Consider the following 13,033-nt stretch of genomic DNA (forward strand, 5'->3'; position numbering starts at 1 on the left):
TTTGTAGACTACATTTCTAAGTACCCAGGTCTCTACATAAATTATAGAGGGATAGTTGGAGCTGGGTTCTACATAGACATCTACATTTGAGTAGCTATCTGGCTTCCTTTTATAGTCAGGTGAGAGAGATAGGTAAAGTCACCTCATTCTAGACATCTTTAATATCATTCTAGAAGTGCATGTTTCTCTCTTGATTGTCTTGGGAGCCTGGGGTGGCTAAATCAGATATAAGCAACTGCACTGTCAATATTTATATTCAGTCATTGCAATCCCAGGCTCTGTGCCCAAATCAGGACCATGGGTTCCACTAGGGGGAAAGCTGTCTGAAGATCTGATGCCCCTTTGACAAGCACTAAAATGTCTAACTTTGTCAAAGGACCAATGTGAAAGACTCTCACAGTGCAAGCAGGACGTTAAGAATACAGCTTTGAAAGATTTTCCATTGATGCCATTAGTGCAGGTATTACCCCACACATTTGTCAATAAGGTGTGTACAATTTCTAGACTTATATTAACATGGGAAAAAAGTGAAGAATAAAGACAAGTTTCTCTCTCCTACTGTTCTCTCATGATAGAGCAAAATCCAAGAATGGAGGACGCTGCTTGCGAGAAAAATTAGACAGACTGGGACTGAATTTGCCTGCAGGAAGAAGAAAAGCAGCAAATGTTACACTCTTGACTTCCTTGGTAGAAGGTAGGGTTTATAATATTGCAATACAATATAAACGTAATTAAAATGTTTCCTTGTATACAACAGTTTTCAACCACAGTATTAAATCTGTATTTTGTATAAAGAGGAGAACTGACTTGCCTAAAGCCACAGACAGAACAAGTGGCAAAATGGAAGTTCACTCTGAGATGTCTTGGCTCCCAGCAAGTGGTTTGGTCCTGCAGTTTCCTCAGCATTGATCTGTGCTTTCTGTGCTGGGATCTGACTTACAAATCGATGATCCAAGTGTTCTTGTGAGAGAGATGAATGTCTTATACCAACTCTACAAGTAGGTTTGTTTATCCTCCTTTTTTTTTAACTTGTGAATTTCCTGGAGCTGATCCAAAAATGTGATTTTTTTTTTTTCCCATAAGAAGGCATAATATTTAGACAAGACTTTTCCCCCCACACATAAATGAATGAAATCTGTTTTCAGATAAACTCTAGACAGGCCCAGGAGATACTTTCTTGGCCTTTATTTGTTGTTTAAATATCATTCACCAAATACTGCTGGGCTCTTCAAACCTTCAGCTAGGAGATGCAGGTTCAAACCCCTCCGGCAAAGGGAAGAAACTCTACCTGAATCTTTTCTATTCTGGGTGAATCCACTAAGTACTCGGTTTGTTGTCTGGCTGCAAGTAGCAGCTCTGGGAATTTCAGATCCCTCCTCCTTGATGTTGAGAGCGTTCAGCTCATCCTAAAGGTCGACACCTTCTAGGATCATAACCTGAAAAGTCCATACAGATCTAGGCAGGTAGGCTGAGGTCTCAGCATATATTACCACAGAATCACAGAATTACAGAAAGGTTGAGGCTGGAAGGGACCTCTGGTGATCTTCTAGTCCAACCCTCCTGCTCAAAGCGCGGTCAATTAGAGAAGGTTGCTCAGGACCTTGTCTAGTCAGGTTTTTAATATCCCAAAGGATGGAGAAATAGTGCTGAATCCACAACAATGGATGTTTTTCACCATCTAAGAGGAGGGGCTAGGGTTCTCAGGGGCCACTGAGCATGGAGAACAACAATGGGGCTGCTCTGAAATACAGGTGTGTCCATATCACACCTGCTTGTAATAAAGAGAAAGCCATAATGGAGTTACAGTCTTAGCAAAAGGAGTTTTCTCCCTGACTTTAGAGGAGTAAGGGTTGTTCCTACCCTCACAGTCCTTCATGCATCTTGGGTCTTAGCAGAGAAGAATGAACAGAGCTATGTGGCCAGCTACTCATTCATTAGAAGAGACTGAGAGTGAGGAAGCCCTCTTTCAACTGCTGGCCTGTGATTGATGGCAAAGTACCTTTACTGTAAGTCTGAATTACATTCCTTTTTCCCAGAGATGGAGCTGTGCTTGCATCCCTGCCTTATACTCAAAGCCAATAGCAAACCTATTATCAAGCCTATGGTATTTCCTTTGTTCTTGGACTGCCTTAATATGAGTCCTAAAGATATATACTGAGGAGACTGAGCTCACTTTGAGAGGGATCTGTTTGCCTAGATATCCTAATCATGAATTTTGTCTACTGGAATTTGTGGAAAAGGTAACACCATGTGTGTTAACATTCCAACAGAAAACAAAATTAAGCTCATTTTCTGTCTATGTAATCAATCCTTGGTCAAACATGGCAGCACTCATTGAATTCTTTGTGGTATAAGCTGTCCTCCCTTTGTACAGGCAGATATTACTTTCAAGTGGTGTTAACATGTAGCATGGTTTCTGCAAGGAAACCCATCCCTCAATGGCTCCTGCTGCTGGAGGAGGCAGAAATGGAAAGACACAGGCTTATTCCGGGTTTTAGAAGAGAACATGAAAACAGCATTGGCTTTTTTGTTTGATGTCAATATACAAATTGACACGATGATTTATTAGTCTTATTAAATCCCTAAATATCAGGTGCACTGTGTGGACTTCTTATAGGGACCTAGGATTGTGTCACTCTTGATTACTTCAGATGTTTCTAAGTTTATTATTAATGAAGGTCCTCACAGTCTTCAATGTATCGAGGCCTTTAATATATATCTCTGTAAGGTAGGAATGTGGTCAACCTCTTGAATATCTGTTTGAGGTAAGAAAAGGCAAAATTAGTTGTATGGTGATTAGGTATATTGACCAAAGCTGTCTTGAAAGTCTCTGGCATGACTAAGACTTCTCTTCCTCTAAATAGACTAAAATCATTGAGTTTTGGGGAGTACTGCTAAGTTCAACAGAGGAAATGCAGTAAATTGCTGGGCTATGGTGGTCATGTGAAGATCAAGACTTTATGAAAATTATTCTGTGGCCCCTTGTTTTGTGCAAACTTACTTCTTTTGGAATTCAGCATGGCTGCTGGGTGTTTACCGTTATTCCTGTTTTGGTCAGATTGCATCTTTAGTGTCTTTGGTAGGGACTTCTGGGGCCCAGAGTGGGAATTGTTTGTCAGATTGGTTCTGTTCTTTACGTTGTCATCCACATAAATCAGCACAATGGGTTGAAAGACAGACTGAGCTCAGCATTGCAAGACTCTCCACAGCAGCGTGGGACATCGCTTTGTGCAACCTGTAGGTGAGGGATGCCCTCTAGTGCCTAGATTAGATGAAGGGAAAGGTCATTTTTCTTACCAGCTCTAAAAGGAAAATTCCTACATTTTGTCTAATACAATAAGGGCTCCTCCATTAAATACCAGCATTGCCGAGCCTAAGCATTGCTGCTGGCTCAAAGGAGTCAAAAGCCTCCCCAGCAGGAGCAAGAAAGGATGTGAGAAGAGGAGAGACGTCCCCATCTGTTTGGACAGGTCACATAGAAGGCAGAGACACACTATAAATGTTATTGCAGATGCAGTTAAAAGCAATGCATGAATGAGTTTAAAACCATCAGATTATTTACAAAAATCAGGAAAAGCACTTACAAAAAAATTCTAGAATTTGTGTTCTTGTCAAGCCTAACTAAGACGCTAAATTTACTAGACATGGAATTGACTGCATTCATCATTTGGGGACCAAAATTCTTGAGAAAAATAGGTCAGTGGTTACTTCTTCCACCCTGCTATCAACTGTCACACTTCTCCCCCACCAGCCTTTGTTTAAATATCCTTCCACTTGTTCCTCCTCCCTTCTCACCCTACAAATAGAAAAAACTTTCCTTCCACCTCCTGCCTGTCCTTCCTCCCCCTGGGCAGCATTTCTGCTGGGTAGAGCATCTGGAGGAGGCAAAGCCGAGAGAGAGTAGGAGGTTCAGATGCCGAGTGTCCCTATCCTGGGACACAGCTTCTGCCTTCACTCTTGCTAGACCCAGGAGATGCCCACGCTGCTCCTTGCGCCTGCCCACAGAAGCCTGCCAAGGTACATGGCTGGTCTCTCCACTGAGGTTTTCCAGAACTGTCTCTGCGAATTCAGCTTCAGCAACTGTCCTTTTCCATCATGCAAAGCTCTCTGGTCAATTGTCAAATTATATAGGAAAGGCAGCGCTGCCTATAGCTGCAAAACCGTGTACTGGATTTAAGGAGAAAGAGTCAATGATCCCCGACACCTATTCTTTGTCTCTGCAGAAGGAAAGAGCTGGGGATATTGCACATAGGGAAATTTGATTTTGGATTAAAACAAGGCAACTGGCTATAAAAGCCGGGGCTTTTAGGGGTTTCTACCTTTAGTATGACTCCTCCCTGATGTAAATAATAACTAGGCAGAAGATGGCAAATCTAGGGTAAAAGAAAAGAGGTTAGTTCACCCACATTTCCAACATTTCCACATTCTCCCCTAGAATAAATGTTTGTCCAAATTATAATACAGAAAAAGAAAGAAGATCTTTTATGACATTTTGTACAAACTGCTTTCCCCCACCAATCAGACTTACTTCCTACTGTACAGTAATACAAGGGACCTCTATTCACTGAGATTAACAAAACATAATACGTATGGAAGTATATCACAATTCACTTCTAAATACCAAATCATCATTTGGTCCAGGTTCAAAATTACATCTTTGCTCAGCAATGAGATATGAGAAATCATGTTCTGCAGAGTGTTTTCATGTCCAGATTTGTATTTTTATTTAGAATTTTATGTTGTAATTTAGAATGCCTACTCCTGGTTTCATATGGATATGCATGCTTATATGAATAAATATGTATAGTTCTAATGTGCATTCATAGTACACATTAGCTTTCCACTTACAGAAAAATATATTTTTAAAATACATTTAAAACATTTTTTAATTTATTATTTCACAAAACACAATAGGTACATTTGTATTTACATTTTTACCTACCTATATCCACAAGCAGATAAGTAATTTTGTTTCGTTTTGCTCATGATTTTATCTCTTCATATACCATTAACATTCAATCACAATCACAGCTCCAGGTAAAATGGACAAGTTTTGTACTTTTATATAATTTCCTCAGATCATTAAAACAGTTTAGTATAATTTCCTCAGCTCTAGTAAATAATATACACCATCTTTGGAAAGATAAGTTTGAATGACAATTCATATTTTCATTCCCTTTTTTTTGACATTAGGTGAAAACATGCAAATTTCAGGCAGTTTGTTGTTGACCAGGTTAAATAAATGTCCACATTTCATCACATAAAATTTTGTTCTCTTGAAGAAACCAAGACTTTTCCAATGGCTAAATGTTTAAATTCTTTGCTTACTACATTCCTTGTATTGTTACTTGGGTCTGACTGGGCCCAGGATAGAGCTGTCTGGAGAGTGATAATTCCACCTGACGACAGCTTCAAAGGGTTCGACTTTTATCTTCGTTCCATGCTAGCATGAAAACAAACCTATCAAGTGTTTTAATGGAGTTTGGTTGAAAAGCAAAACCTGGTGCTCTTCTGCAATTGACTTACTCTTTAAGTCTTTATTTAAGAAAGAGTAAAAGCGTAGCTGAAATAGAAATTTTGAAGCACCTCTACAGAAATTGAGAAGCTATGGCTTAAATTTGTACCCTTTTGTACCATGAAGAAGTCTGGGGTAGATATTTTAAATACAAAACTGGCAGTCAGCTATATGCCTGTTCATTCTGACTCACTGTTAACATACCACTGAAATCCATTTTAATTTCACTGAAAATTATTTTACTTTTCCAGAAGCTGTAAACTAATTGGAAACCATTTCTCCTTTCAACTCAGAGACAGTGGTTGCTTGTTAACTACTTATTCTTTTTAGGCATTCTGGAAATCATGTTTAAAAAATCCAAATAATGCAGGTGATTTTGAGTATAATCTTCAATTTTTGCATGTAAAATTGGTTACAGCTACAAAGATAGTTGTTGACTGGTGTCAGCAAACAAATTCCCTGGGAGTAGTGCATGTATTTTACCAGTACCTGAATCCAATTAGGTCAGATAAACACAAACCAAAGTATTTGCTTGTGGAAATGAAAGGTATGTTTCTGGTAAAAACTCCAGTGAGAGAAGGGGAGACAATAAACTCTGCAAAGGTGGAGAATAGAGTCTGGAACAGAGGTTCCTTATGCCTCATGCTGCCCCTGGCATAGGACCACTGCTCCCATGGAAGCTTCCATCTTCCTTAACTTGGCCAGGTCTGTGCAGAGCAGACCCAGACTTGCTGGGGTTGGGATTCATCTCACCATCTCTATTGTAGTTGTATCTGTCCTCTCATGTCACACTGTAGTCAATAGGGAGAAATCAGCACTTCTGGGTAATTAGCAATTAAATTAAATTAATAATTAAACATTTTGTTAGGTCGCTCAGAAAAGCTGTGGAATCTCCAAGGTTGGAAATATTCAAGACTAGGCTTGAAAAGGCCATGAATAACCTCATCTAAGGCCAGGCTTTCAACTGAAGGTGATCTCCTGAGTTCCCTTTTAACCCGGACTTTTCTATATTTCCTCCTTCCACTTTTGCCTTCTACTTCAGTATGGGATGATACATGCTTCAAGTGCTAGTTTGTCTCCATTGACTTGAAATTATTAGGTCGGATGTCAATTTTGACATTTAATCAGATGAATTCCACTGCACATGTTCTCAGAGGGAGGTGTTACAGGTCCTGTATCCCTCCTAACTGTTCACCTGGAGCATCAGCCTGGTCTCCAAACAGCCAGGTTCTAATGCCACATGTCATGATGGCAATCAAATACACAACTCTGAAAAAAGTAAAATAAGAAAACCACAACACCCTAACCCCAAAACTATTCTGGAGTACATCTCTGTCAGTCACTTATGCAGATGTCCTTCAACGTACACTTCTGGTAGCTGACCTATTTCTACCTTCTACAATGAGATGCGAGCAAGTGTCATCTGGAAGTGCCTCTTTCCCACCAGGGAAAGACTTAGGCACAGATGTTCATGCTCCAGGCAGCAGTGTTTGAGCAGATAAATCCCGCACCAAGGCTGTCAGAGTCACAGTACACAGGCCAGAGTGTTCAGTAAACCCTAAAATGAGTTCCTGGGTTCTCTAAGCTAGTGGAGAGGGGCAGGTTCTTCCAAAGGCTTTTGGCACCCAGTATGGAGTTGGATTATAGTGTCCAGTCTCTCTAGTGAGGTAGAGTTGCTCAGTGCCTGTCTCTGTCACAGACTCTCACAAAGCCTAGTCAAGCCACATACTCCCTTTGCCTTAATTTCCCCATCTATAAAACAGCAAGTGTAATCTTCATTGCCATCCCTTTTTATTTTGTCTGGTCAATTTTGATTGCAACCTTTTTGGAAACAGGATTGTTTCTTGTGCTCTACTTTGGGGTCTGCTCATCTTTACTGTGGGGCACTTGTTTCATACCTGCTGGCTTAACCCCTAAGCAAATATGCTGAAATGTATGTTATCCCCACAGCTCTCTCTTGGGGTGGAAGGCTGTTCTTCCTTTAGAGACAGAGAAGTGAAGCACCAATGGCTGAATCTGAGTTCTTTAGAGTGATTTATTCCTACCTTCCACTAATTTCCATGCCTTAAATATCAATGACGAACTGGGCCTACAAAACTTGAGCAGCTGCCCAGTACTCACTGGTGACAGGGGACGGAGCTAAACCCAAGTGTCTTGACTAGTATTTTCTCATGAGAGGAATATCCTCCTTATCTTCTGTCTGGCACCATCTGATGACTAAGCATGAGCAGACCAAATGGGATGCAATCTGTAACTGAGATTGGGAAAGAATGTCTGCAGAAGTGATTTGTTATTGTATTTTTTTTTTTAAGTCGAAGAAATTCTGTAAGCATAATAATAATAATTATTATTATTATAATAACAACCTTAAAAACTAACTGACCCATTTTGTTTGCCCACAGGGGAAGCACTACATTTGGCCAGAGATTTCGGCTATACCTGTGAAACAGAGTTCCCTGCCAAGGCGGTAGGAGAGCACATTGCCAGACAGCACATGGAACAGAAAGAGCAGACAGCGAGGAAAAAGATGATCCTAGCGACAAAGTAAGAAGGGAAGGGAAACTAAAGAAGAAATCTGTCTGTCACTTCTCCATTTTGGATCTGGGGGCTGGGGGAGGGAGGAGTGGGAGTATGGAGCTGGGATTGCGGTGACTGCTATCACAACAGTACTCACTGACAGCAAGTGAGAGCAATCCTCTTTAGAGATGCTGTAAGAGAAACCTTATTTACTGCAATGAGGTTTTTAGTGGCTGTGCTCTCATTGCCTGCAGTTAAGGAGGCACATACATCTCTCAGATGCTTTGGTTTAGATAAGACATTATTACATGGTAAGATCTATAGGACAGAGACTGGCTTTGTCTCCTGTTTGCATGTGAGCAGGAGATCTAAGCTTATACTGAGGTACTAGTTACTGTGGGATAATTATCATTAGCCTACTGAGGGAGAGCTGGTTTGCAAAGGGACAGATCCTCTCTGAATGGGAATTGCAAGAGTTCCCCTGAAGTCAAAGGCGCTGGAACAATGTACACCAGCAGGGGAGCTTTGCTGAAGCCATTAAAGACACACAGAGACACCTGACTTTGCTCTAAACAAGCCACTCACCTCCCTGGAGCAGTAACATCATGTTAGGATAACATTTCATCTAGGTTAATTAGTCCTGATGAGAGTGGAATTAGCCTTCATGAGCCATGGGAAACAGGAATAAATAGTCTGCATGGAACAACATAGACCTACACTAGGTGTGTGGTATGCCTGCATGGGGTAGCCTTGAATATAATCATATATAATCACACTTACTGCTGTGTTACACAGTGACACTGCAGGAAAGCTGAGGACAGAAACCAGAGCTTTCAAACCATCATCTGCCTCTTTCTCCCAGAGCTGGAAATGTTTGGGAATCATCCAGGCTGGGATATATCCAACACAGAGGGATTACCCTGCAGTAGAGGAAAAGGCTGAGCAGTCACAGGATTGTCCTTTGTATCCCAATGTCCTTCTGCTTTGTCTGTTTGTGGGGAACAGCACTTCTGGCCTTGGTGTCCCTCTTGTATTCAGAGCTCTCTGCCCTGAAGTCACCCAGAGATGACATGCATTGAAACATCTCAGGCTTGTGAATCCCATGAATATAGCCTGTGATCCTTCCCTGGGGTGATAAGCAGAGCACCCTGTGGCTCAGGGGACGTTTGTTGGTTGTGAAGGTGACGAGAGACCTCATGCATCATGCTCCTAAGTCCTTTGTAGATTAAAAGGAACAATATAAGTGGAATATGATCTTACTCTTACCTACATCCACATTTGTTTTAAGGGCCCAAGAGGTTTCAGAGACACAAGAATAAACCAGCTGGCAAGAAGCAGCTCTTCTCTGCGAGTTGTGTCTCCCCATGGCTGTATAGCCCATTAATAATATGCCCCCCTAACTATGTAAGAGCTGATTTTACTACTGGGAAGTACAACCCAAGTAAGAGTTAAGACCGTAAGTTGCCCCAGCTGGAGGATTTGCCCCATTTAGAAAACATTACTCAACCATAATGATACAAATCTTCCCCCTTCTTTTCTGGTTCTAAGGGGGGATCACACTGCCATTGGTTGTAACAATTTGTGGGTAACCGTTATGACCAAAGGCTGGCCGACTGAGAGACACCTGAGTCTTACTACTCTTTCTCACCCTCCCTTACTCCTGAAGCAGAGTGTCGTGGGCATGCATTACTCCTATCCCCCATGAACTTTGGGTTTTTATACTGTTATCCTACACTTGTAAGTAACCAAATTACTTTTTCCCCCCCTTCGATCAGTTAAAAGCACCAGCAAATTGATCAGAGAAGTCTGTCAATAAAACAAGGATAGGCCATATCCTACTGCAGTCAGTCCTTGTAACAGGGACAGATGGGTCAATGTGTGTGCTACTACTGCCCTCTCCTGCCTGGAAGGAGAACAGTGAGTCACAGACCAGCCCTGCCCAGATACTACAGGAGACACAGGTCCATGACATCGTAATATTAGCATGGTATTTCCCAGCCATGCTTCCATGTATCTGATAGTAGGTACTCTACTTTAGTCATTTGTCAGGAGTTTCAGTTCTTCACTAGGCATGCATAATCTCTAGGTTTGTAATTTCAGTAATTTCACAACTGCCCTGCCTCATGCGCTTGTGAGTTATGACACCAGAAAAAGTGGTGGAATGTTATGCTGTCATCAAAAACAACACTAAAATTCCAGGGTGGTAAAATCACTCATTTCAAGCTTTTCCTATGGAAAGAAATGAAGTGCCATTGCCTCTGTGTGTAGCCACTGTCCACTCTAGGACAGAGCCAGAAGCCCACAGAAGTGTGCCTTTGGCAGAACTGGTGAGAACTTCCACAAGTAGGGCCTTGAGGAAAAATAAGGGGAAAGAACAAAATTATTTCTACAATTCCTACTATATAGATGAAACTCCATTCTGGATTCAGACATCCAACTTCAGTGGCTTGATTCAGTTGCCCAAACATAGGCACCTACTGCCATTTGAGATGAACTGGGTTATCCAGCTTGGTTACCAGCTGCTGCTCCAGAAGCACACAGGTCTCTCTTTGTTACTCTCTTGTATCTGCCAGTTATTATGGATATCTTGGGTACTATATATCTATGTGTGGGTAACTAAATAGAGCCCTTAATGTCTACAGTGCAGAAGTCTCTGGTGTCCAGTAGAAGCTCCCAGTGTTGCCAAGGGCATCTATACCTTGTAATCAAGCAATCCACCCACCCTGAGTGGAAGCAGTTCAGCTGCCATGCGCAGAGCTGTGGCCAATGGGCTAGTGAAGACTAAAGACTGTTACTTTAGATGCCAATAGCCCTCTTTAACACATGGAGATCACTAAGCTTGAGGTAACACTCTCTTCACTGCCCTTCTCAGCCCTACCTGGTCTGAGCCTATGTTGATAGTAACACAGTGAATGAAATCAGGACCATTTTCTCTCATGGAACAAACCATGTTCATTGTGTTAAACTACCTGATCTTCCAAAACTACCTCTTGGAAATGGTCTCTCACATTTGCTAACTCAGGACCTGCCTAGGACAGTACTCATTGATGCAATAAGATGGTGCCATGGCCTGTTCTAACAATTTGATGGTCCAGACAATGAAGAATCAGAGCCTTACCTGATAATTTTCAAGGGGAGAAGAAATGATTGGGCTGTGTAGCCAGTATACAGAGCTGAACACAAATGACAGCAAGGGCAGGATGGGAGTGAAGTAAGCTTTGGTTAAGAGCTGAAAGGATAAGAAAGGGGTAAACAATGGGAAAAACCATTCTCCTATGATTTGCTCCACTCACCTCCTTTGACTGAGTAGATGGTCTGGGCCCTCCAGAGCAAGATGCTTCAAAAAAGCAAGACTGAGTTGTGATAGTTCTAGTGACAAGGTGTTGATACTGGCCTGTTAACCCTAGACTCTTTAGAAAGGCTTCAGGACATGTCTATGCAATCCACACAAAAATGGAAAAAAAAAAAAAAAAAAAAAGGGAAAGTTGGGACCTGGTTTTAGAGGGTCTTTAAGCATGGGTTAGTTCAGCTTGCAGAGGTGTGGGAGACCCTGAATAGCTTTACAACAGGGGACAGAACCTGATCAGGTTGCAGCTAGGACAGACGCAGAACTGCTGAAGGCCACTTGATGGAGAGGCACACCATCCTATGGGAAAATCACAGAGTATCATAGCACAAGGCCTTCCACGTGAGACAGAGGGATAGATGCACATACATTTACACAGACCAAAGCAGAATAGTGTGAATAACAATTTTATTGTGGGGTTGCTTACAGCCAGTACAGAATAATCAACATCTGCCTCATGACACTATGTGCTCAATTTACTTGTTTTTGAAGAGTAACTCTGAGATTGGACAGGCAAGACTTGCTGAGCACCTCTCTGATATCTGATCTTTGGATACCTGGCAGCTCTTCCACACTTGGAATATATCAGAGTCATGGGCACCCATTTGCCCCAGTCCTGTACTCTTCACAAGGCATTTGCTTTGGCCACTGGTAGCAATAGGATCATGGACTAGATGGGCTCTTGTTCTGATCCAGTACAGAATTTTTTATCTTTTTCTGATCATATACTGGAACATCTGACCATCTATCACAAATTATTAGGTGCCTCCTTTGCAGGAGTGACCAGAACTCTTTTCTTTATTAATCTGTGTCCCCTAAGACAGCATAAGCACCTTTCTTTGCTTTTTCAAAGTCACAGTTCAACTCAGCAAATAACTGTCAGCTCCCTCCCTGTCACTACCCCAGGTGATGTTTTATTGGTGGTGGAGGCTCTGAAATCCACTTTGCCTAGAAATCCCCTTGAAAAAAGTAGGTTACTGCCTTTTGCAGGTTTTCATGTATAATAAAAAAGTTTTTTCTTTTCTTTCAGTCTGCCAACACTCAGTAAAGACTTTTGACATGTGAAGATAGAAGGGAACTTAATTGCACACTTGGTTCTGACACTTTTCTTTGTCAAAACATAAGAACTTTTAAGATGAACTTTTTCAACAGGTAGAAAGTAGAGGTTGGAGGAAGGAGAGAAGAGCAGTGCTGACAGGGCCGACTGGGGATACTAGATTGTTTAGAAGCCAAAATGACTGACTGTTTTCAGTTGTTGAAAGGAACTGTTTTTCCTCTAAGGACCTGATTCATTAAAACTGTATGCTGCATTTACATACATTTCTGCTGAATACCTCTCTTTGCCTGAAAGACTAAGACAACGCTGTCTTTTCAAGCAGTCGGTGTCTAGGTCCATACAGATGACAAGCATTTATAGAAATCAGGCTTGGATGAAGTCCAGCAACACAGCAGGAAATAGGTTTCTGCCTCTCCTCTCCTCTTAGTCAAGAGACAGCTGTGGTATCCAAAGTCTATGTCCAAAACTTGCAGAACAGTGATATAATGAAGGGTAAAAACAGGTTAGTATAGTTTCATAGAATCAGAGAATATCCTGAGTTGAAAGGGACCCACAAGGATCATCAAGTCCAACTCCTGTCCCTGCATAGGACAATGCC

General features: G+C 41.6%; 1 protein-coding gene across 1 annotated transcript in view; it reads left to right on the forward strand.

The window, feature by feature from the left end:
- TFAP2D (transcription factor AP-2 delta) overlaps positions 1-13,033 on the forward strand; it is a gene marked incomplete at both ends in the record, with an annotated part of 48,431 nt that overhangs the window by 22,190 nt on the left and 13,208 nt on the right. The window contains 2 exons of the mRNA XM_082306306.1: positions 576-694; positions 7,918-8,059. Of these exons, the coding sequence (XP_082162432.1) occupies positions 576-694; positions 7,918-8,059 (261 nt within the window). The remainder of the gene's footprint in view (positions 1-575; positions 695-7,917; positions 8,060-13,033) is intronic.

This window comes from Platalea leucorodia (genome assembly GCF_965183815.1).
Source record: "Platalea leucorodia genome assembly, chromosome: 3".
In the NCBI taxonomy this organism is placed as follows: Eukaryota; Metazoa; Chordata; class Aves; order Pelecaniformes; family Threskiornithidae; genus Platalea; species Platalea leucorodia.